This window comes from Podarcis gaigeae (assembly GCF_964106915.1).
Source record: "Podarcis gaigeae genome assembly, chromosome: Z".
Taxonomy (NCBI): Eukaryota; Metazoa; Chordata; class Lepidosauria; order Squamata; family Lacertidae; genus Podarcis; species Podarcis gaigeae.
In genome coordinates this window covers 1,249,815-1,276,055 of record NC_139691.1, presented here as the reverse complement: position 1 = coordinate 1,276,055, position 26,241 = coordinate 1,249,815, and the positions used below count along the sequence as shown (strand labels likewise).

At 41.6% G+C, this 26,241-nt stretch overlaps 1 protein-coding gene across 3 annotated transcripts in view; it reads left to right on the top strand.

Moving 5' to 3' along the window:
- The window catches only part of NEK6 (NIMA related kinase 6), a 92,449-nt gene that overhangs the window by 21,222 nt on the left and 44,986 nt on the right, over positions 1–26,241 (top strand). For 2 of the 3 annotated variants that reach the window (XM_083721871.1, XM_083721872.1), the window contains 3 exons: positions 13,475–13,596; positions 25,138–25,278; positions 26,107–26,169. In XM_083721871.1, coding sequence (XP_083577997.1) covers positions 13,504–13,596; positions 25,138–25,278; positions 26,107–26,169 — 297 coding nt within the window. In that variant the 5' untranslated portion in view covers positions 13,475–13,503. Of the gene's footprint in view, positions 1–13,474; positions 13,597–15,584; positions 15,773–25,137; positions 25,279–26,106; positions 26,170–26,241 lie in introns of those variants that run through there. The other variant, XM_083721873.1, reaches the window with a different exon arrangement.

Below are 26,241 nucleotides of genomic sequence, written 5' to 3'. Positions count from 1 at the left end.
TTTTGCAGTCTTTTATTACAGATTAGGAAATTTTGTGGTCTCTCTCCAGTCCTCTATGTAGGTTCTGTGCCTGTGGCAAGTATCCCTCTACAGGATTCCAGGGCTGTAGCCAGGAAACTGGTTCTTGCAGCTGCTCCCCTTGAGAACACTCTTGTAGCAATCTGCACAAGCTTCCAGGGGTGTTTAGCTTCTGGCTCGGATCTTAGAGCGTTGCCTATGCTGGACAGATGTCCCACTATAAGCTTTGTTGGTTTTCAGTATATCTCAAATGCTATATAGACAGCGACATCTCCTTTGAAAGACACTGAAGTACTACTGTGTTTCCTTGCCAGCCCTTCTGCATTTCTTCACATTGAAGAAGAAGAAAGTTTTAAAAACAAATGTTTAGCGTTTATTTTTGAGGCTTTAGCCATATTTCTGGGTAATAATGTAAGCATTTAAAATTATTCTCTGTTTGTAAATTGTGTAAAGATTCCCTAAGTGTCATTAATACACCAGAATGAATCCCTGCCCCTTTCATGCAAGGCAGATAATTGGGAATAAGAAAGGAGCAGATTATTTGTTAAGTTCTAAGAGAGAGAACCTGAGGATGGAAAATTTAAAAAGTGGCAGAAAAGAGCAGCCCTGTCCCACATCACTAAGCAATATAATTGGTAAGCCATTGTGGGTGTGGGAATGCATCATATTCATAAGTTTCCGTAGAAAGGCCTAGAAAATCTGTGTTTGCCATAAGCAGGGGAAAGGCAACGTTCCTTTAAAGGCAGTCCTCACAATTTGAGAACACTTGCAAACCATGCAAACTCCTACTTTTGTGGATAGCCTCTCAAGCTGTAGTAGGAACATGTATGCTGTAGAAAGTCAGGAGAAGGTCAGCTATAGGAATTGAAAGAAGTCTTACTAATTTTTTGTACAATTCCCTTACGCTCCCTAAGACTCTTTTGTCTATTGCCATCTCTCTTATCAGTGCTTAGGTCCTGAAAGGTGTATGTTACTATATTGCCATATATCTGTGTGTCTTTTCGTCTTAAACTGCTCTGCTTATGGTGATTTTGACTCATCTTGAACCGATTCCTGAGAAAGGCAAGCAAAGGAGTTAAAAGTTGTGAGGGATTTACTGTAAATACTCCTTGCTTTTGGAAGTGCTGACAGAAGCTTAATTGTTAGGTTCAAGTATATTTGTCATGTGCCAGACAGTGTCAGTCTGCTTGCAGTGAACCGGTTATGTACTTCCACCCAGAAGAAGTGAGAGCGCGAGAAGCCAGAGGCTGCTTGTGTGTTTTCTGTTTGCTTGTGTTGCAGGAGGGGATGCGGGGAGGCACTGCTGTTTAACCTAGCTGGTAATTACGTTCTACAAGAAGGCATATATTACTGTTGCTTGCTTTGCCAAAGCTCTTCAGCATGATGGATGAGATTTAAAGGTTGATCCGACTAAATTGCAGTGAGAATACTAACGACAAAGATATTTCTTTTGTGAAATATTCCTACAAGACATCATGGCTGTGGCATAAATGCTGTAAGATAATGGACAATAAAAGTCACTCAGAAATAAGACTCTCCCAGGGTAGGGCTGCTGCCTTGTCACACACATACAGAGCCAGGAGATAATGTAATCACAAGCCAGGGCCATCATTTAAATATATCAGTAATCTTGTATAGCATCTTGACAGATTTATTTTATGAGCCGGCAAGAGAGAGAACATTATCAGGCAGCAGAGAGAGAAAGGAAGGCAGAATCGTTTTGGTGCTTAGTTTTCAAAATAGTTTCAGTCACTTTGTTCTTTCATGGAGGCCTCAGTAAAAGTTGTTCTGCTTCTTTTACATATATATTCCAGCTCAGTCCCAAATACATTTTGGTGAAAATAAAGCCTATAGATTGCAATTGACCTTATAGAAGTGTCTTTCACACTTGCAATTTCTGTAAAACTTTAGTATTAAGTGAGATCCAAACACTGCTCACTGAGTGGAAGTACTGTACTGTACTTCAGTTTCCATGAGCTGCCCTTTGTTTTGGCTGACAAAGCATAATAATGTCATTTTGCTATTGATTTATCAAGGTCCCCCTCCTTATTGCCAACCTGTAGCTGAAAAAGAGTGTGCTATGGCACCTCAGAAATGAAAGAGCAACATGTTTTAAGCAGTGAACATGAGCCAGTCTTGCCAGCCTATTCTCTGCACTAGCCAGCCTTCTTCCCTACCACAGCTTGCCTTTGGCCGGCAGCCCAGGGTTTCAGGTAGATGGCTCTGGCAAGGAAACATGAAGGAATGTTCAATGTGCATATCACTGATGTGCCACTGTATTGCATTCAGCCAGTCAATTGTGCTGGGACAGATTATTTTGCTGGCTTTAGCTAAAGCCAGTGTAGTTAGCCAACAGAGTCAAGGAGGCTGTTGGAGATAAGGCAGCTTTCTTCAAAAAATAAAAGTCTTGTTCAAAAAAAGGACACAATCTGTGGCAAAATAAATGCAAGCAGACAAAAAGAGATGCCAAAACACATCCTTAAAAGCATTAAGGCCATTTTTAAAAAAGTAAATCGGAAACAGGAAACTGGCTAACTAAGTGATCAGACCTTTGGATGACAAGGGAGTTAAAGGTGTGCTAAAGGAGGAAAAGGAAGTTTGATCTGTTACACTGTGGAAGACGTAGGGCAGATCTTTGTGCCTGAACTAACTTTTTAAGGAAGGAGTCTGAGTAATTTCAGTGATAATGAGATTGTTCTAGGGCTTATTAACAAATGAAAAACAAATGAATCACTACTGGTCTGGAGGGGTCTTAAAGAACTGTGAAATTGCTGATCTTGTAACAAAAACAAAGCAATGTCCCTAAGTTCAGCTTCCATACACAAAGATGGACAATGCAACAGCAGTTTTTTTAGAGCAGGGATGTCCAACTCCAAAGAGACTGCGATATACTCCCACTATAAACACACTGGCAGTGATCTACCCATTGGATTGACCAAAGTTGTTGAGCTTTCTTGGGGGAGGAAGACCAACAGTACAGTTGTTGAGCTTCTTCTGGGGACACTTCATCAAAGTTCCAATCTGCCGGTTGGACATCTCTGGTTTACAGGAAACCAGGAAATTACAGGACTATTAAGATCTGTTGTGGGAAAACTGGTGGGAAGCATTATTAAAGACAGAAATACCAATAATATAGAGAAAGTGTTTCTGAAGCAGAACCAGCATGCCTTCTGCAAGCCTAAGTCCTGTCTGAATAACCTAGTAAGAGTTACTTGAGATGGGGTGATCCAGCTTTCAGTAATGTGGCTTATCAAAAATTCCCAAGTAAACTTAGCAGTAATGGGATAAGACAACAGGTCCATCGTAGGTCAGGAATTGGTTAAGGAACAGGAAACAGATTTTACAAAGAAGAGATGTAAGAAGTCCCTCCCCACCAAGGACCTGTGCTCCTAAATGCAGGTGAGCACTGAGGTGGCAGCTCGCTGATGATACCAAGCATAGGAAGAAGATAAAGTGATTGTGATGAACTCTAAACTGGGTGAATTGGCATTAAAATAATTTTTATCGTCATTCTTATTATTATAATAATCATCATTTAGTTATTAATCGCCTTCTAAACCACAATGCCAAGGCAATGTAAGATATATAAAATAATTAGAAACGGGTAAAAAAACAACAACAACAGATACAGTGGAACCTCGGGTTACGTACCTTCCTCCTTACGAACGCTTCGGGTAACAAGCTCTGCTAATCCGGAAGTAGATGCTCCTGGTTGTGAACTTTGACCTAGGATGCGAGTGGAAGTTGTGTGCCGGCAGCAGCGGGAGGCCCCATTAGCGAAAGTGCGCTTCATGTTAAGAACGGTTGTGGGTTAAGAACGGACCTCCGGAATGAATTAAGTTCGTAACCGGAGGTACCACTGTACGTTTAAAACAAGACTAGAACCCCAACAAGTGGGCACTTGTGATAAATACCCATTTATCCAGCTGGGAAGACCTGTTTGAACAAAAAACGTCTGTTTCTGAAAAGTGCTCATAGTGGGCTGTTGTATCTCAACAGGAATGCTATTCCACAGGGTAAGGGCAGCCACACTAAAGCCCCGCTCCAGATTACTGTAGAGTGGGCTTCTGAGGTCTTTGGAGAAGCTCTCTCACAGACTGCAGTGATCCACTTCGTTCTCCCAATTTCTGCATTTCCCCTCACATTATGAGTAATGGGCTTAGGCCACTGGTTTGGATTTTGATATGCAACACTGGAAGATGCTTTAGCAAGTTGCATTGGTAAAAATGAAGCAAATCTCATTCTCCTATGTAAATAGGCAGGTAATAGGGGAATGTGTTTGTGCATAGGAGCTCAGAAGCAGTGAATTTATACACAAATTTCTGTTATTGATTAAACCTTGTTCCCTCTCTATCCTCCTGTTTTTGAGTATTCCAGAAATTATGCGCAATATATTTTCCCCAACATTCTGAACTATGCACCTTTTTCAACTGGGAAATCTCAGGTGCTGAATAGCTTTGGGGGTGCTTCATTTTGGTTTTTAAATTCAGTGTTTTTAGAGCTAGAAAATTTTGCCTTTTAGATTACCTGAAATGTTTAAGATTTGGCATTACTACTGCTCAGTGGCATTGTGAGCAACAGAGAGGGTTGAGTGCTAGCCATATGGAAAACAGCTGGATATACACAGCAAGAGGATAGGTGTGTTGGCATAGGGAAACAGACATGTGGGCACAATTCTTGCTGCTGTGCTTTCTTCTGCTTGGGAAGTATTCCTTGCTACTCAAGCTGTTTGTTCATCAGGGAGAATAATTTGGCCTGTGGATGTGATCTAGGCATCCAAAGCTACATGCTTATACCTTATTAAGCTGATCACAGCTGTTATCGAGGCTGATTTGGAAAGGGAGTGCGCATTGGGCATCTATCAGGGTGCATCAGTTATGAGCAGAGGCTGCTGTTACTGAAGTTACTTTCCTTAATAGGTATCCTGTAACTAATGATATTGGGCTTCGCTACCAAGTGCCTTGGGCATTTTTGCCTTCTAAAGTGCACCTGTCAGATTTCTGCAGGGGGTGGTGTAAGCTTTGGTTTCCCTTGGTTGCAGGAATATTTGCTGGAATATCGCTTTTAGAAGAAGTGTATGTATGTGTGAGTAAGTGACGGTCAGAGTTCAGGGAGAGATTCCAAAATTGTATTTGCACAATGTGAAATGGAGTACCATTCAGATTGAGGGATTCATTTTAAGTGATCAAACCCTTCGTCTCCCACATGTTGGAGATTGTATAGGCCTTAATACAGTGAGCCAGTATGTTTTATGGGCAGTTCTTTGTTGTGGCGGTGGTTGTTGTTATTACAAATGTTTTTCCCTGCTGGTTTAGGAGCAAGTAAATTCCAGGCCAGAAACTTGCCTGCAGCTATGTTGGAAAGGAGAACAAGAACATCTAATCCTGGAAAGGAAAAATGTTCAGTGTATTTTTCTTTCAGATAATATTGCTAAGTGCTCAGCTGAAGGAAAATGTGATAGTTTTACTTCATTTAGAATAAAGTACAGTATAAATTGGCTGATGGCTTGATTTATGCATAAAAGTAATCTGATGGATGAGCAGGGTTAGAAAAATCCCTGGTGCCGTGTCACTAAGACACTTAATAATAATTCTGACAATGGAACATGTCAAAGAGCATGGACTTGTGAGATTTTATTTATTTACTTTAAAATGTTTCTAAACTACTTGATATGTAAAAAATGTTTACATGGTATAAGCAGTGCAAACATAAAAGCAGTAAAACAGTATCATGTAAACCAGAGATAAAAATGGCATCAAGACTAGTTTTATAAAACAAGGAAAGCCTGTGCAAAAATATGTCTTAGCAAGATCTCTGAAGCAAGTATTTGACGATGGTCAGATAATTGACCTATGGTCAAAGGAATGGCATTTCAAGGGGCTATAGTAGAAAATTCCCATTTTGGGATTGCTGCCAAATGATATTTTGTATGGTGGCAGAAGTAAAATTTCCTCAGGTGACCAAAGTGTTGTTATGGGACCATACAGGGGCTGGTGGTCCTTCAGGAAACCCAAGTTGTTGTACAAGGCTTTATATGTAAGTAACACAAACTCGAATATACTTTCATAGCTATTATGCAGCTAGTGTAGTTCCCTCAGCTTTGTTGTTGTTGTTGTTTAGTTGTTTAGTCGTGTCCGCCTCTTCGTGACCCCCTGGACCAGAGCACGCCAGAACCTCCTGTCTTCCACTGCCTCCCGCAGTTTGGTCAAACTCATGCTGGTAGCTTCAAGAACACTGTCCCACCACCTCGTCCTCAGTCATCCCCTTCTCCTTGCGCCCTCCATCTTTCCCAACATCAGGGTCTTTTCCAGGGAGTCTTCTCTTCTCCTGAGGTGGCCAAAGGATTGGAGCCTCAGCTTCAGGATCTGTCCTTCCAGTGAGCACTCAGGGCTGATTTCCTTCAGAATGGAAAGGTTTGATCTTCTTGCAGTCCATGGACTCTCAAGAGTCTCCTCCAACACCATAATTCAAAAGCATCAATTCTTCGGCGATCAGCCTTCTTTATGGTAGTTCTCTCAGCACAGGTACTTAATTCAGCAACCCGCTGGTAGCATTCTGTACCAATTGCAGCTTCTGGAGCAATCTTGAGGGAAGCTCCACACAGAACTTGTTACAGTAGTTCAATGCAGGAAAGAGGCAGTCCTCATCAGAGTTACTCATACATAAATCCATTAGTGCCAGTAGCCCTTACAGTTTTGTGTGACTCAGTATAACAAAATTGGTGCCTTGTGATGCAGTGTAATAGAGTAATGTTGCTTGGATATGCTTTGTTGGTGTACCTTTGGGTGCATTTCTGCAAAATTGTAGCCATTATGGGGGTTAAATTAGTGGATTGAGTTTTGTGTTGTGCAGCTCAGCAGTTCTGATTATGGCCATACAATTTAACTTCTGGTTGTACAGTGTTGGGAGCTGCATTATTAATTGTGTCATAGTAGAACCCCTATAGGGACGCAGGTGGCGCTGTGGTGTAAACCACAGAGCCTAGGGCTTGCCGATTGGAAGGTTGGTGGTTTGAATCCCCGCGACAGGGTGAGATCCTGTTCCTCGGTCCCTGCTCCTGCCCACCTAGCAGTTCGAAAGCACACCAAAAAGTTCAAGTATATAAATAGGTATTGCTCCAGCGGGAAGGTAAATGGCATTTCCGTGCGCTGCTCTGGTTCGCCAGAAGTGGCTTAGTCATGCTGGCCACATGACCCAGAAGCATTATGCCAGCTCCCTCGGCCTATAGAGCAAGATGAATGTGCAACCCCAGAGTTGTCCGCAACTGGACTTAACGGTCAGGGGTACCTTTACCTTTAGAACCCCTGTAATTTTCTTCATAGCGTTGAACAGGGTTGCTTCTGCCAAATACTGCTGGTGTACAAACAGGTGGATATATGTTTTTTTATGTTTCTGGTAGGGTGTGAAGATGCAAGCATAAAAATCTAGCCTCTGTATTGAGTAGGGTTTATAGGCCCACTTTCCCTCTTACATCAATGATAGCAAGCAGAAAACTTTCCTTTGAGTTGCTCCATAATTCATTTCACTCATCAACTTGATTTAACAGCCATCAAAGGCTTTATTTGCAGTTACAAATGAAAGAAGTCAGATTTGGAATTCTGAATTTGGAACTATATCACTATGCTTATTTACTGTCAATAACTAAATATTGAAAACCTGGTCTTAATTTTCTGACATGGGCAACCCTAGAATACACACATATAGCACCTTTGGTTGGTTGGATAATACAGTACTAGGTTGGATAATACAGTACTAGGATTAAAATATTCAAAATCCCAGATGATTCTGGAAGCAGTTGTTAGACAATAATAGTTATCAGACAACATATTCCATATCCTTCTAATTGAATTAGTTACGGTAATTAGAAGGATATGGAATAGGTTGTCTAATAAAAACAAATTTGATGCATTCTCACATGCCAAAATTACTTTGTGGGGAAACCCCAATCTAAAAATTGGCTGAAAGCAGGTACATTGACTTTGAAACAATGGATCAATAAGGAAGATTAATTTTATACCTGTGCTGTTTTAAGACAAAAATATCATCTATCAGCTGTGGCCCAATGGCAATATCTTCAGTTACAATGTCTCCTAACACGTATGTTTGGGCCAGCAGCATTTCAGCTTCCAAGGCACCTAAGATACTGGAGCAATTGAACAATTTGTTTGAAACTAAAAAAACCAGTGATTACTTTTATAGATATTTATTAAGAATTAATAAATTCAATATGCAAACTTGAATAAAGAATTGGAATAAAGAATTGGAACTTTCAGTATTACCCAGACAGTTGAAAATGTTTTACCCGTGATACCAAAGGTATCAGTGAACTTTACATTAAGACTTACACAACAAAAAATAATATCCAGAATTTATTGGACTCCTTTATGTTTGTATATTGAATCCCCGCGACGTGGTGAGCTCCCGTTGCTTGGTCCCTGCTCCTGCCAACCTAGCAGTTCAAAAGCACGTCAAAGTGCAAGTAGATAAATAGGTACTGCTCCGGGGGGAAGGTAAATGGCATTTCCGTGCGCTGCTCTGGTTCGCCAGAAGAAGCTTAGTCATGCTGGCCACATGACACGGAAGCTGTATGCCAGCTCCTTTGGCCAGTGAAGCGAGATGAGCGCCACAACCCCAGAGTCGGCCACGACTGTACCTAATGGTCAGGGGTCCCTTTACCTTTACCTTTATGTTTGTATAAAAAGGGCTATGTTGGAGGTGTAGCAAGGACAGTGCCTCTTTGAAATATACATGTGTACAATGTTCTTTACTTGTTAAGTTTTGGAAGAAAGTGCTGGACTGTGTGACTACAGAAAAAGTTAAAACTTTCATCGAAGAATATTCTTTTTAATTATATACCCATTGTATGGAAGTTCTATGCGCCCTTATGGTGGCCAAGAGACTGATATTTATGAATTGGAAGAATAAAGATATGATGCCCTTTAATCAATGGGTTGACAATATGACAACACTTGCAACTTATGAATGGACTACTTATAGCTGTAGACTTTGCTTGGATAAATATGACATTTGGAATGAGTTTATACAGAATGTAGTAGGCTATTAATACCTACATATATGTTAGGATAATAACATATATTTATATAAGAATGTATTTGAGTATATACATTGTATTTTTGTATTTGTTTCTACACATTTTCTCTCTTTGTTTCCTTATTTTTCTCTTTTTTCTTTTTCTTTATGACTAAAATTCTTTCAATAAAAGAGTAATACAAATATATATATATATAGTTTTTTCACCAGCAGAAGTAGGTATCTGTCTGCAACTTGCTGCCTTGCCTCTCGTGAGTTTTGCTCTGATCTAGCTATAGCATGTTTTCCCAGCATCCCAGAATAGCTGCTAGTTTTGAGCAGGACAGTGTGTCCCTTGGGTGTCAGCAAGAATCAGTGTTGGTATCATGTGAGCTGACACATATCACTTTTCAAAACTGATATTTTGTCGTTACTCCTTCCAAAGCTTTGCAAGCAAAGATGCTTTGAAACAAGTAGCCAAACTGAATTACTTGTGGCAGCTGTACTGTCCTGAGCTGCTAATGGCCGTCTCTTATCTTTCATAGGAAGCAAGCACACCTTGTCTTCCCTGCAACACCCAAAGAATCATGAGCCTACCAGAAGCATGTGTGCTCTCCATGTGTGTGTTGCTGACAGACTGAGCTTCACAGTTTCAGAAAGGAGCCTGTTTCTGTTTGGGATAACTCATGGCTCAGTGCCTGTGAGGAAGTCACCTTAAACGAGAACAGCAGGAATGTGCCATTTGGAATTCTTGTACTTTAATTCTTGTACTTTAGTATGAAATTTATACCGTTCACAAATAAAAAGCCAAGGGTTAATTCTGACAAATATTAAAACATCCCTGTGCAATTTGTATAGCTTTTTATGAAATTCTCTATATCAGAAATCCCATTCATGGTGTTCTTTGAGAAGTGTGTTTTTCAAAGGAGGACTGTCTAGTTGTACGCAGAAAACCCACAAACTGCTGCAATACCTAAAACAGTGTGGATGGTGATAAAATGCTGACACCTCCAAAGAACTGAGAAATACCACAAACATCCTTGCAAATTAGATATGGCTGTTGATTTCTCAGTTTCTTCAATTCAGCCAGTCACCTGCTTCCTTTCCTTCTCCTGTGTACTTTCAGAGCTGTGCATTTCAGTCACATGGTACTAATTCATTGTCTGGTAATCTCTAGCCCTTTACTTCTGATTTAACCAAGCAATTGTAACAGGACCGGATTTTACCCCTACCCATTCCCAGCAATTGCATTGTTTACCAAATTCTCTTTTACATATTGACTCAGTTTCTAAAACGGGGAGCAGAAGTGTTTTTTTGAGAAAATGCTACCCTGTAAATGTGATGTCATTTCTAGTGAATGAGTAAGACAAGAAGTTAGTGAAACTGATAGCTGTTCATATTGTTGTCTAGTGGGAGAAGTTGCAGCTTGATTGCTTTGTAGGCTGTGCTTCTTGTCTGTGGGTTTTGTGTTCCTTTTCACTCCTTTTATCCCCCCCCCCCCCGGAATAAATTTTATTGGTGCTGATAGAGAAAAATACAAAACTTAATATGAAATATTCTCCCTTTTTTGATCTAAATACAATAAGAACATAAAGAGAAGGAGGGGGGAGTAAAGGAATAAAGAAAACGAAAGAGAAATAAAGAAATAGAAATAGAAAAGAGGTTAGCTGAGAGAGAAAGAGAAAAAAAATTCAGAAGGTAAGGGACTTCCGATTCTTCATCTGTCCGCTATAAACAACGTTCATTTCACCCACTCCAATATAAGATCCAACAAAGCAGCTAGATTTCTCCACAAACCTTCCCCTCTGCAGGGAGGTGGAGCTGATTTGGATGGCCCACCCCCGCCACTTCACAGAGCCAAATGGTTTCCAGAGAGTGGTAGGGGATGTTTTATCCCATGTTGATGTCCTTTCAGCTGATTCCCTGGATCAGTTAACCAGGGCTATCACCGTCTGGCTCCAAAGCTCACTCTCCAGCTGCATGGAGCGCAGATGGCCCCATAGTTTTCCATGAAGCTGAGGGCAATGAAACAATTGCAAAGTTGGCTAGAGCGCCAGGGTGAAAAACCCGTTCTGAACCGAACACGGGTTAGAACTCAACGTTGAGCCTACCAAGTGGCGATAGCTACGGGAAGAGGACCTTCTTCCCCACCTGTATTTCATCTGTGGAAAACGGTACCAGGAGACTCTTTCAGGTGGTTTGTAGTTTAACAGAACCACTTTTGCCATCACTCTAGTTGCAGTGTGTAGTGTTTTCCAAGCAGGCATTCTGATTGTCTTCTCTCTAGTCACCCAGCTGTGGACTCTGGACTGCCTTTGAGTTTTATCAACACAAATCTGCTTGGATTTTTTTTGGAGGAACTTCAGAAATGGTATTAGTGCTCTAGTCTCTGCTTTAAAAACAAACAAAACTATTGTGGCTGTGGAACCTCAACTTGGCAGCTATCCTAAAAAACTGCAGTTCTGTGTTTATCCTTAAAGTGCCGCAAAACTTGGTTCTTGCTACAAACAGCTAACATGGCTCTTTCCCTCTAGAATGTCTCCCTCTCTGTTGTTGTTGTTGTTGTTGTTGTTGTTGTTGTTGTTGTTGTTATACAGTATAAAACATCCAAATCCATAATCCAAAAAGTGACCAGCATAAAGCTAAAAATACTATAAGAAAAATCAAATAACACAATTTTTTGCAGTCCATGTTGAAACCAAAGCCTAAAGGCAGCAGAGAAGAGATGGTTTTGGAAGCCTACAGTCCAGGGATGGGGCTGTAGAATGATACCCCACAATTAATTTAAATTCTTTCTTTTAGTTAGCTTTTGTCATACACTGTATGAAGTCAAATATTTAACGTCCGTGCTTTACAGACTTGTTCCTGGGAGCATTACTAAGTGTCCCTAATGTTACTGCTGCTTCCCTCCTGACTGCCTCTGGAGACTTTTATTTCTAGAAAGGAATTTACAGAAGCCTGGGGAATATTTCCCACTGCTGGGAAGCTGTAGATGCTTCTCTGGGATTTGGGGTCATATCTTCCAGCTGCCTCGGCAGTGTACTGTACTTTGGAAGTGGTCATGGTTGGATCTTTGCACCGACTGATAAGGGGAAGTGTCTTCATGGTGCAATGAAGTTCCCCTGGCAGTGGCATGCGCATGACAGGGTAGTGGCAAGTGGGAAGAATCCAAGTTGACATAAGCATTGTAGCTAGAATGTGTCGTGTTGCAAGTTAGTTTTATGAAGGACTTGCAATTACAAGCATCTGTGAGCAACTCATGTTTAACATCAGTCATAACACAACTCTGTCTGGGTTGCGTCATTCTGGTACCACAGAATTGACACAGGTTTGCTCACAGCTAAAGTTGGCAGTATTACTTTCTTCTTCTTTGAGCCAGAAGAGGATAACATGGACCACATCTGCTATTATATTTCATGAATGTAACCATAGAAGAGGATCCAGTCATTGTAGCCTAATCTCCATATGTTTAGACTGTCACATGGGGTTTTTTTAATGGTCAAAAAAGTAATGTTTGGTGTTCTTTCATTTTCTGCATTATCTCCTCAGACAGGAATTTGCATTTGCCTTCATTGACAGCTGTAACCATTATATATAAGCAGTTGCACTTAAATAAGGGTTTTGTGGAATAATTAAAAATGGCAAACCTTTGCATCTGTGACATTCAGAAGAATGTGCAAGTTTGTATTGAAATATTAGATGCTTGCTATGCCTTGCTTCTCTCTTGCTGTGCTTGGAATATACTGAGTGTCCTCAACCTCTCATGTCCTTATGTGGGCAAGGTGGAAGGTCCTGGGTCAGTATTCTGTGAAAATGTATGACAAACTTTCTAGGGTCTCCCTTCCCTCTTGTGGTGGTAAAAGCGGCCCAGTCCCCATATATCCCACGTTACTTCCGGGTTTCGCCGCTTGTGCATGCACAGATGGTCAAAATGACGTCACGCGCATGCATGGAAGCGGCGAAACGCAACCCGCACACACACAGACGCGCAGTCGCATCTTATGTTCTGTTCAGGATACGAATGGGGCTCTGGAACGGATCCTGTTCGCATCCTGAGGTACCATTTTACTGCACACCTGCGTGGCTGTGCGCACACAGAGGATCCCAGGAAACATGGGGCCTGGGTGCTAGCAGCAGCTATAAGCAGTGAAGGACAAAAGGGAGAGAATGGCAGTGAGAGAGGAAGAGGCAGACGTTTCTGCTAGCTTCTTTATCAAGAATATGGTCCTTGTGGGATGTAGAGCTTGTGATAGTGGTCAGATAATTGCCTGTGATGGGGGGACAGGGAAGAACTCCTGTTCAAATGTGAAGTTGTATGTATATCACCAGAGAATAGTGACATTTACTGGTTCTTCCTGCTAATCCGCTTGAGTTCAGCCATGTAGGTGCCTTTTGCTTTGACACAGGTGTGTTCTTGGTTCCACAGAGCTTAAAGGCAAAGTCTGGAATGTTACTATGGAAGGACAACACAGCCATCCTCATCATCTGGGGGACCAGAACAGCCCGCTCTGCAAAGTGGCAAGCCAGGAATACCAGCATGATGCACAAGTAAGCAGCCGTTTTCTTTCTCATGGTCCTCTACTTCAAATATTTAACAACTGTTAAAATCAATAATTATTATCAAAATTTAGGATGCCATTAGCATTACAAAATCTATTTGTGGAAAAACAGGGTTAGAGTTAGGGTTCCTGACCAGAATGCTTGAAGCAAGTGTTCCTCCCACATCATACCAGCTAATCTTTTTCTTTATGTGACTGGAGTCACTGTAGTGTAGTGGCTAGAATCACAAAACTGGGTCACCCAGTCCAACCGCCTGCAATGCAGGAATCTCAGCTAAAGCATCCAGGACAGGTGGCCACCCAACCTCTGGTTAAAACCTCCAGTGAAGGAGAGGCCACGTCTCCTGAGGAAATCTGTTCCCCTATGGAACAAGTCTTCTGTCAGAAAATTCTTCCTGATGTCTTCCTGATGTTTAGTCGGAATCTCCTTTCTTGTAACTTGAGGGCATTGGTTCAAGTCCTGCCCTCCAGAGCAGGAGAAAACAAGCTTGTTGGTCTTGGATTGGGGAAACCCATGTTTAAAATCCCCATCCAGACACAAAAGGGCTAGTCCCTGCCAGCATACCTGCCTCACAGGATTGCTATGATGGACTACTGCCATGCGCTCTATGTGGGGCTACCTTTGAATGTGACTCAGAAATTACAACTACAGTCAAACCTCAGTTCCCGAATGAATGCCTCCATTATCGTACATTTTGGCTCCCTAATGTTGAAAACCCAGGATTATATGCTCCGGTTTTCAAGTGTTTTTCGGAACCTGAACATCCAAAGCGGCTTCCGCTTGAGTGCAGAAAGCTATTGCAACCAGTGGGAAGTTGCGCCTTGGTTGTCAAACGTTTTGGAAGTCGAACAGTCTTCCAGAACGGATTTGACAACTGAGGTTTGACTGTAATCCAAAATGCAGCTGCTAGACTCATGACTGGGAGTGGCTGCCAAGACCATATAACACCGTCCTGAAGGACCTAGATCGGCTCCCAGTACGGTTCTGAGCACAATACAAAGTGTTGGTGCTGACCTTTAAAGCCCTAAATGGCCTCGGCCCAGTAGACCTGAAGCAGCATTTCCACCCCCATTGTTTAGCCCGGACATCGTTTAGCCCGGACAGTGCCGAGGGCCTTCTGGCGGTTCCGTCCCTGCAAGTAGTGAAGTTACAGGGCACCAGGCAGAGGGCCTTCTCGGTAGTGGTGGTCGCCTTGTGGAACGCCTCTCATCTCATCAGATGTCAAGGAAATAAACAACTATCTGACTTTTAGAAGACATCTGAAGGCAGCCCTGTACAGGGATGTCATTAATGTTTGAGGGTTTTTTTGTGTTCTAATATTTTGTTGGAAGCTGCCCGGAATGATGATGTTGTAATAAATGTTCAATCTTGCTTTCTATGGCCATGTCACATTTCTTAAGTGTAGTATTGCATATTGCGTATAGTCATGCATATTAAAGAGGTCTACTGTGAAGAAGCAATACTAGCTTTTCTTAAGCATTGGGTTGCTGTTGCCCATCAATACTGCAGAATTATGAATCCGGCAAGGCTCTTCCTGGAAAAGCAGTAACATTTGGATTGTGAGTCCTGCCATTCATTGCTGAGCTAATTCATTAAGAGAGCAAAAGCGAAGTACAACAATGAGATCTAGAAAAAAACAATGAATTGCTTGTGAACACATGGTGCTCAGTGCTGCGTTGAAATAGCCTGTGTGGAACGCTCCCCCCTCCCCTACTGCAGTAATTTGTCATATTAAGTCATTTAATAGTAATTGATCTCCTTGAATTAGCCAAGTTACATTTTAAGCAATTAGGGTTAATTACAGTCTCATTTGGCAGGATGGAGCCCATGTAATTATTCCATGAACAAGATTAGGAAGTGTTCTTACGCAGCAGATACATTCATGGCTTCTTAGAGCACATGTTGGAATTTCTAATGACATAGTTAAATGTAATTAGTGGCTAATACTGTCTTCTCCTGTGGGCCTGACAGGATGCATCATTGTCAGAAGTGGTCATTTTTAAGTGCATTTTTGGCCACTTCCAGCCTCTGTTAAAGTTGTGTCTATACTCTTGGACTCAAGACTGGAGATGGAGGAGGGAGACCAGTGAAGATGATTAAGGGTTTGGAAGCTTGTCCCGCAGAGAGGCTTAAAGAACTGGAACTACAAGAGAAAAGACTGAAGGTGGGGATGATGTGGAAGCAGCTCTTGAGTCTCTTGGAGGCTATTATTAAAGAGGATAATGTATTGATCAGAGCTCCTGTTTAAGGTATTGAGAAGCCGCTTTCAATTGGATTTTAAGAAACATACTTGGCTGTACTAAGAATTAGGCAATGGAGCGGATAATCTCCGGAATCTGTGGAATTGCCTTCCATGGATGTTTGACGGACAGTGTCTGATGAGCTTTTTTTTCCCTTTCAGTTTTTCAGTGAATTTTCTTACTTATTTCTGATCTTGTTCTATATTTACTGAGCTTCTTGAATACATTTTTGTTCGTATTGATTGCAGTAGTTTACTGCTACATTATTAAATGTGGATCGATTTGTGATTTGATAAAGCTTAACAGATTTTGGCAGACTGGGTTTCTGACAGTTTGCTTTTGTATTGTTGACCATAATCCTAATACTTTATATTGTAGAGATTAAGAGTGAAATGACAGCTATTATTGTTAACTGAATCACTACACATTATTGAATTGACGTTAACAGGAGCTGATTTTTATTTTTTTTAGAGAAGATTGTTGATTGAGAAAATGGAGTTGGTCTGATTGATATGTCAGGTATTTTGTGTCATTTGTCTCAATGGGCAGTAAGGAGAGAAAATACCAGAAATAATTGTCCCATTTTTTCTCCTGGAATAATAATAACCATAACAATAAAACAATAACAATAATAATTTTATTATTATTTATACCCTAACCATCTGGCTGGATTGCCCCAGCTACTCTGGATGGCTCCCAGCACATATAAAAACATAATAAAATATTAAACATTAAAAACTTCTCAATACAGGGCTGCCTTCAGGTGTCTTCTAAACGTTGTGTAGTTCTGTATTTCCTTGACATCCGATGGAAGGGTGTTCCAGAGGGAGGAAATAAGTCATTTTAGCAAACTAGCTCAAGATGTATAAGAATATATGAATTATGCAATCATTGTTGTACTTCAAAATGTGATTGTCTTGGTAGACATTTAAACATTTTAGCACCACTCAGATCACAAAATGGATTTAAGTTATTTTAAAAGATCGTCCTTATGGGGAGACTGTGGAGAGAACTTTTCAAAAAACAAATAGGGTTATTTTATACTCAGCAGAGAGAAAATGTCTTAGGAATAGCCTTCATAAGTATGGGGTTCCTGAAAAGTCAGATGATAATCCTTTTAAATGGCACCACTGTTTATCAGAACAGTTACATAGCCAGAAGCATGGGATGTCTTCCTTATCAAAGGGTATTTTGGTCTCCCAATGACTGGTTTAGGTCAGTGCCAGGATTAGGTCATCTGTTTTTCGTCTTCTGTCCATGTTTTGATTAGATCTTATGACTGGTGATTAAGGATCTTTTACTGTAAAATTTTAGCAAAATGGTTAATCAGTGTAGGATAAAACTATTATTTAACCTTCCTCCAGAGATAGAGTTTCCCCACCCTGGGACTGCACACTGAACAGTGCACTATAAATTCCTAGAACTAAACAAACTATGACCAAGTATGGTTATTTGAAATTATTGGGCTTGCTTACTTTTGTATTTGTATCTTGATTGCATTTGTACTGGATTTCATCTATAACATTCTGATATGCTGTAGAACAATAACTTTCTTAAAGTCAAAATTCATAACAACAACAAAAAAGATGGGTGAGTTTTGAGAATGCCTAAGGCAACCTGCTCCAACCTGGTGCCCTCTGGATGTTTTTGGATTGCAACCCCCATTCGCCCCAACCAGCAGAGCCAGGGGTGCAGGGTAGTGAGAGTTGAAGTCCAATATTATCTGGAGGGTACGAGGTTGGGGAAGGCTGGTTTAGAGAATTCAGGTACTATACAGTGGTACCTTGGTTCTCAAACTTAATCTGTTCCAGAAGTCCGTTCCAAAACCAAAACATTCCAAAACCAAGGTGCGCTTTCCCATAGAAAGTAATGCAAAATGGATTAATCCGTTCCAGGCTGTTGAAAAACTACCCCTAAAATGCTTCTCCCCACCACCCCAATCAGCACGATCTCTCTCTCTCTCTCTCTCTCTCTCTCTCTCTCTCTCTCTCTCTCTCAAAACGGAAGTGCAACACTAAAAATGGAAGCTCAGGACACATTCAACTTAAAAAAATATATATATATATATAGAGAGAGAGAGAGAGAGAGAGAGAGAGAACTGGAACGCTCACTTCCGGGTTTGCGATGTTCAGGTTCTAAGTTGTTCATGAACTAGGCTGTTCGAGAACCAAGGTACCACTGGACGTAACTTTTGTGATCCATTGCAACTCTGGTTTTTGTTCTGAAAGGCAAAACATGCCTTTCACATTAACTGTCACATTGTCCACCAAACGTACATCACGAGCACATAAACTTCTTGCGTTCTAAATGATTATGCAAAAGTGGGAGCAGTAGTTGTTTTGTGGGCTTTCATATACAGAGTTGGGGAACCACTTTTGGGAAAGGGAATAAAGTTGCAACATTGACAGATAAATTGGTTACGTGCCACAATTTGCTGCAAACACGCCCCGGAAGACTTGAAGAGGTGGTTTAGAATCATCCCTTGCTGCTCGTCTGCAGTATTTATATTTAGTGTTATAGTTAACCTTTTCCTTATGACTCACAATAGAACTTTCTATTTAGAAGTTTTCTAATTAGAGTAAGTGAATATATAACTAGAATTGCTGCCAGTTTGTTGTCAGACCCACACTGCATTGGTGTAGGTTGGAATGGAGAGAATTTTCTTAGCTAAAGGTGGCAATAACTCAAAATTCGTTGGCATTTCTAATGGGGGAAATGTTTAAAATCTGCATTCTATTATTCTTGCTGCCTACTAATTTGGTTTGATACTTTTATCAAGCCATTTCTTAGTGCTTGAAGCTAATGCAACAAATTAATTTTAGTTAGTGTTGCCTTAAGTGAGACTTAAATAAAAATGGCTCCTGAAATAATAATAATAATAATAATAATAATAATAATAATAATAATAATAATAATAGGTAAAGGTACTCCTGACCATTAGGTTCACTCGTGGCTGACTGTGGGGTTGCGGCGCTTATCTCGCTTTACTGGCCAAGGGAGCCGGCGTCCAGCTTCCAGGTCATGTGGCCAGCATGACTAAGCCGCTTCTGGTGAACCAGAGCAGTGCACAGAAACGCGGTATACCTTCCTGCCAGAGCGGTACCGATTTATCTACTTGCACTTTGACGTGCTTTCGAATGGCTAGGTTGGCAGGAGCAGGGACTGAGCAACGGGAGCTCACCCCGTTGCGGGGATTTGAACCGCCGACCTTCTGATCAGCAAGTCCTAGGCTCTGTGGTTTATCCCACAGCGCTACCCGTGTCCCTAGTAGTAGTAGTAGTAGTAGTAGTAATAATAATAATAATAAGTAGTAGTAGTTTATACCCCACCTACCTGGCTGGGTTTCCCCAGCGACTTTGGGCAGCTCCCAACAGAATATTAAAAACACGATAAAACATCAAGGGAACTCCACAGCTTGGTTTTCTGTTTCACAGTGTTCATGTTAACTTAAGACATTGTTGGTTCCGTTGTTCAGTTTTGATACATGTGGAACTGTCTTATTCCAGGACAGGTGATATGCCCATCTCTCTGCTCTGACTGGCAGCAGCCCTCCAGGGTCTTCAGCAGAGAAGAGCGTTTTCTTTCCCCCCTTTTTTATAATTTTTACAACAACAAAACATCACATAAAAAAGAAAAAATATACCGTATTTTTCGCCCTATAGGGCGCACTTTTCCCCCTCCAAAAATGAAGGGAAAATGTGTGCGCATCCTAAGGGGCGAATGCAGGCTTTCGCTGAAGCTTGGAGAGCGGGGGGGGGGGGTCGGTGCGCACCGACCCCTCTCGCTCTCCAGGCTTCAGGAAGCTATCCGCTAGCCGTGGGAGACGCAGCTCTCCCACGACTAGCAGAGAGCTTGCCGGCACCCAGAAGCTTTGGGCGCGCTGAATCCCCTGACTTCACCCTCGCCTCGGTTCCCTTGTTCTATGTTGTTCATGCATGTCCATAAATTCTTTACCTCATTTTGCTTTCCAATTTTATACCTTATCTATAATATTACAAGCATTTTTTGAAAAAATCCTGCTAATGTATTAACTTGTATGCATTGCTTTTGTATATATGCAATAAACATTCCCCATTCCTTTTTAAATTTATTGTCTTCTTGGTTTCTAAGTCTCCCGGTTAATTTAGCCATTTCTGCATATTCCATTAACTTAGTTTGCCAGTCTTCTTTAGTGGGGACTTCCTCTTCTTTCCAGCGTTGGGCTAATAATATCCAAGCGGCTGTTGTTGCATAGATAAACAAAGTCTTGTATTTTTTCGGTATGTCCAATCCTGTGATACCTAATAAAAATGCTTCTGGTTTTTTAACGAATATTATTTTGAACATTTTTTTCAATTCATTATATATCATTTCCCTTTTTAAAAATAACCTTACATTGCCACCACATGTGGTAAAAAGTGCCCTCCGCTGCTTTACATATCCAACACTTATTATCTTTTGTTTTATACATTTTTGCTAATTTAACCAGAATTAGGTACCATCTGTATAATATGTTCATATAATTCTCTTTAAGTAAAACACAGGCCGTAAATTTCATGTCATTCTTCCATAGTCTTTCCCAATCTATCATTTGAATCCAATGAATTTGATTTTGAGAAGAGTGTTTTCAGTCTTCTTTGCAGATTTTTTTTTTAGCTGGAGATGCCATGGATTAAATCTAGAAACCTTTGCAGGCAAGGCATGTATTCTGCCAGAATTTGCAGTCTTAATGTGTGTTTATATCTGCTTGTTCTCATATCTATTTGTGTGCTCTCTCTTGTGGAGCAACTGGACTGTCCCTGAGGAGGTTTAATGGTATGATACTTGCTCTATTCATGCTTCCCAATCAGTTGAGAAATATTGTTGCATTCATGGATAGCAGCTGTGGCTTTATTTTGTGCAATTGCATTTTTTATTTTTTTAGCTGCAGACCTCATGTTGTGAGCAAAGTTGTTGAGTAGCCAACACTCATGGTGCCCAATAAATGCTTTCTGCCCATACACTTTTCTCCAAGATGAAATGCATTGCAATATTCAGTGTGGTAACACCATGCTACATCATGGCTTCACCAATTCCCATGTGGCGTCAGTGCAGATGGTGTAGGCTGGAAGCATGTTATGAGGCTGACAAGGCAGGTCAGGTGCACCTTACAGATGCCTTTAATTGGCTCTGTACTGTGGTGTGTTCTGCTCAGGCAGACATTCAGCCTCTTGCCTTAGTTTTAAAAATAGGTATTTCCGCCTTCCCAGTACTGGCACATAAACATATACCACAGTGACACAATGAAGTATTTCTGCCAACTTTCAATTGTGTACCAACATACAGTTTCCGTATTATTAAGCTGCCCATCTGACTGGTTGCCCCAGCCACTCTGGGCGGCTCCCAACAGGATACTAAAAACACAATAAAACATCAAACACTAAAAACTTCCCGAAACAGGGCTGCCTTCAGATGTCTCCTATTAGTTGTATGGTTCTTTATTTCCTGGGCATCTGATGGGAGAGTGTTCCACAGGGAGAGTGCCACTGCTGCCAAGAAGGCCAACTGCCTGGTTCCCTGTAACTCACTTCTCGCAGTGAGGGAACTACCAGAAGGCTCTTGGATCTGGGCCTCCATGTCTGGACTGGACAACAGGTGGAGACATTCCTTCAGGTATACTGAGCCGAGGCTGTTTAGGGCAGAGGTTGGCAACCTAAGGCCCATGGGTCGGTTCCAGCCCATGAGCTTCCTGGAACCGGCCCACGGCTGTTCCGTGGATCAGCGTGGAGATTCTGTGTGTTTTTTTCAGCACTATTTTTTTTTTCTCGCCGCGGGGACCAACTTCTGGGTTGGAAGAGCACTGGTAATAGCATGCGCACGTGCGCTCCATTGTCCCGGAAGTGTGCTGGAAATAGCTTGAGCTCACGCACAGGCACGCACGCTCTGGCCCACTGAGAGGTCTGCTGGGGAGTGGACCAGACCAGCCTCAAAAAACGTTGCCAACCCCTGGTTTAGGGCTTTAAAGGTCCACATCAACACTTTGAATTATGCTCAGAAATGTCCTGGGAGCCAACGTAGATCCTTTAGGACTGGTGTTACATAGTTTCAGCGGCCACTCCCAGTCACCAGTCTGGCTGCCGCATCCTGGATTAGTTGTAGTTTCCGGATCACCTTCAAAGGTAGCTCCATGTAGAGCGCATGGCAGTAGTCTAAGTGAGAGATAACCAGAGCATGCACCACTTCAGCAAGACAGTCTGCGGTCAGGAAGGGTCTCAGCCACGTAGCAGATGGAGCTGGTAGACAGCTGCCCTGGACACAGAAATGACCTGTGCCTTCATGGATGACTCCCAGGCTGCACATCTGGTCCTTCAGGGGCACAGTTACCCCGTTCAGGACCAGGAGTCCCCCACCCCCGTCCCTCAGAAACAGTATTTCTGTCTTGTCGGGATTCAACCTCAATTTGTTAACCTCCATGCATCTTCCAGCTGCATCCAGACACTCACAGAGGACCCTCACCACCTTCACTGGTTCCAGTGTAAATGAGGGGTAGAGCTGGGTATCATCCTCATATTGGTGAACACCCTTTTATTTTTATCAGACTTTAGAGTAACTGATATTGGATCAAATTTATGGTGAATTTGGAACTAAATAAATGATGCATTGGGACCTTGTGAAATATTCAAGGAGGTTCAACTTCATAGAAGAAAGGGGGGAAAGCATTTTTTTGGGGGGAATCCCTTCACCATGGGGGTAGCCAGGATTTTTGTTGGGGGGGCAGGACTTTGTTGATGGGACAGGAATTTTGTTAGGGGGGCAGAACCAATGTGATTGGTCAGTTAGTTAAGTGTCTCGATGTTTTACTTGATATAGGGGGGCAGCTGCCCTTAACTCCTACATGGGTTGATGGCAGGAGGGCAGAAAGACTTGGGCTCAGAGACCATTGTGCCAAAGGGTGAGCTTCCTCCAAGCCCCCTTCTTTTCTCTCCCACCACCTCTGATAGCTTCAGAGACAGAGAGGAGAGGTCTGTCTTCTTCTTTGGCCCACTGGTGGCTTTCAGTGGAGAGTGGAGTTACAGCTCTTTATGTCGGCTGAGGTGTGCTCAGCCAAAACAAGTTACTGCCTCTCATCCCTACACGGTGCCTTCTGTCTGCTGTTAGGTATCCTTTTTTTGGCCGCAGGAGAAAATTTAGAAGAGCAGCCCATGACTGTAGATGGTTTGGATGACAAGCAGTGGGTTGATTTTGTGGCCTAGCATTTCTCTTTCTTTTTACCACTCCCACCCCCCATTTAGACTGCAAGCGTGTCTGCTGTGGACACAATATTTTACTAATAACTGTCTAAACATGGCGGGAAAATGGCCTGCTCTAATAAATACGGAAGTTTTGGCATGTTTTGGTCTGACCTGGATATGCTCCTTTTGTTCATGCTATAATTTTACATCCTCTCTTTGGCTCCATTGCTTTAATTAGGTCTGATAGGTTGTGATAGCAAATGCAAATCTAGGTCATTGCATATGTAAATGTGCAGCTGTAGCCTTGGCGGATGCCAGAGTCTATCAGCTGAGGTGTCCGGTCGTTTCCCAGCATTAATGGGGCTTGGTGAGCCGACTTCTGTGGCTGAGCCATATTGCAAGGAGTGAGAACTTGTCTGCAGGAAACTATGCTGCTCTGCTCCCGTGTTTTGTTTTTTTCAGGTGCAGAAGGCAGCAGAGAACTGCTCTTGGCATTCCTTTAATGTACTGATGTGCATGAGAATGTTATCATTACTTATTGCGTATTTCAAGCCTTTTATGCATAATTATGATACCTTGTTGCCTCCTCTGTTTACTGGACTATATATTGGAGTGGGTGGTGGGGTTGTATGATGATAGAATTGCATAGTGCATATAAAGTTCAAGCCAGTAAAGTTCTGTGTAGAAGTTACTGCTCCTCATGTCTGTTGTCAAAAAAAGCTGTGATGTTTTGAGCTTCATCTGACATACCAGATTCTGGCTTAGCTACACGGGATGTAGTTATCCCTGCTACCCTTCCAGCTTCTAAGCCTGCACCCAGCTTTGAAAGCACAGTTCAGAATCATTGAGCTTTGCAGGACCTTTCCATCTCTGCAGTAGTTCCTATTGTTGTGCTGGAATCTCAGGCATCCTTCCTGAAGCCCGCACAACAGTTGAGGCAAGGGCTTTCCAAAACAGTATTGAATACTGATTGGTTCAGTAAATTCTGCTAAAAGTGGTGCATCTTGTGAAGTGGAATGTGGATCTTGTATCTCCTACTATACTGTAAAAATGTTACCAAGCCATTGTACCGTTTGCTTTGGGGAAACCCTTTTCATAGCAGGAAACACCATGACAAAGTTGGTGCCATTTACAGTTAAAAGCTCTCAACTCCAAAATCCCTCAGGATATTGAATAGTGAAGGATCTGAATACATTTGAGAGGATGTGGGGCAGTTGTTTTTTCAGGGGGTGGTTTAAAGTAGACCTTAGTAAATCATAAGTTTTGTACAGCAGTACAGAGTTCAGTCACTCTGTTTCTTACAGCTTCTGACTGTTCTTAATCTCTGTTTTTCATATGTTTTTCATATGTTTTTGCTTTGCTGTTTTCATTCTTATTTACCATTTTGCTTGTTTTTATTGTTTTACCTTTTTTTAAAAAGTCCTTTGTAAATTGCTCTAGGAGCCATTTTTGGAACTGAAAAGCAAGGTTAACAACAACATTTCCTGACTTACAGCTAAATAAATAAACAAATAAATAAATAGCCACTGAAAGATTCTGTGGAGGCAGCGTTTGAAACTGTCTTGGTTGGTAGGTTGATCCACCTAGCTCTGGGGTAGCCAAAGTGGTTCCCTCCAGATATTGGACTCCCACTCCTATCAGTCCCAGTGAGCATGGCCAGTGGTTAGGGAGTTGTAATCCAGCAACTTCTGGAGGGAGCTATCTTTGATCTAACCCAGCACTCTAGCTTGCAGCTCTCCCTGGTCTCATACACAAGTCTTTCCAGAGTCTCCTTCCAGTGATCCCTTTTACATAGTGGTACCATAGAGTTGACCTGAAACCCTGTTTGCAGAATGCTTTACCATTTGTCTATGGTCCCACCCAGAAGTAATGCCACAAACCACTCTTACAAGCATATAGCACTATAGCTCACCTTTATAGGCATCTATCTTCCTTTCACAGGTCAGCCTGATATAGGTGGCTCTGAAATACTTTTGCTGGGAGAGGTTTGATCTAGTGGAAGAGCTCTGCTTCAGTTGCCTTCTGATTTAGTATAGCATTATGGTAGTAGGAATATATGTTTTCATTTAACCCACTATCCTCTTTTTCTCCTCAAACAGAGGCATCTGACTTCATACCCTTATCGCTGCACCTTAGCAGACTTTCAGATAGAGAAGAAAATTGGACGAGGACAATTCAGTGAAGTCTACAAGGCTACTTGCCTTCTGGACAGAAAACCAGTGGCATTAAAGAAAGTACAGGTGAGCATTGGAATACCCAAGTAAGATTGGATGAATGTGCCTCTTGGTGGCACAAATGGGCAAGTCGTGTACCTCTTTGCTTCTTGGAACTGTTTTTACCCATGGATGGATCAGACAGCAGCTACTTATAGATATCCATTTGTGGAGTTGGCCATGAACCAGAAGCCTACCTTCTTTGTTGTATAAAATGTTACAATCTTTAATATTTTTGGCTCCCTTCTACCATATGCTGTAGGCTGGATTTTGATTTTACATGGGCCTATTTTGGGTATCTCTTTAGTATACCCAAGCTACTCTCATATAAAATAGTGAATAGCCCTCTGATTATTAGGATGAATATCTAAGCCTCTTTACTTTTAATTAGTGCAGAGGAATATGCAAAAGAAGGCAATTTATTTTATCAATAGAAAAGGAGAGTCTAATTGTGTAACCCAAAAAGTCTTAGATCATTATTTGTACTCATTTCCTTGGCACTTTTCAGCGTATTCTTAAGATACACATTTATTTATACAGTATAATGTAATTACTTTGGTTTGTGTGGTTTGTTTGCTTGTTTGTGTTTATTAAGGTCAACAAATTGATGAGAAAACAACAAACTTAATAATACTTTATCCAGTTGTATTTATGTGCTAAATGCTGGTGCTACAGTTTCTGCTTTGTTTGCAGGTCTTTTTCATTCTTAAGAACCCCAAGAAACTAGGGAGCTTTAGAAAGGTCATGGTTGCCCAGGAGATAAGATAATTTAGGGATGATCTAGAATCTTAAACATGTGGGAACATCCATATTTTTTGCTTGACTTTCAACATGTAACTCTCTTTCCTTTTGAAGATATTTGAAATGATGGATGCCAAGGCTAGACAAGATTGCATTAAAGAAATAGACCTTTTGAAGGTAAGAATTTCTCCAGACCTTTGATGATTATCTGGGAATGGAAAAGATTATTGTTTTCTGGTGTAACGTGAG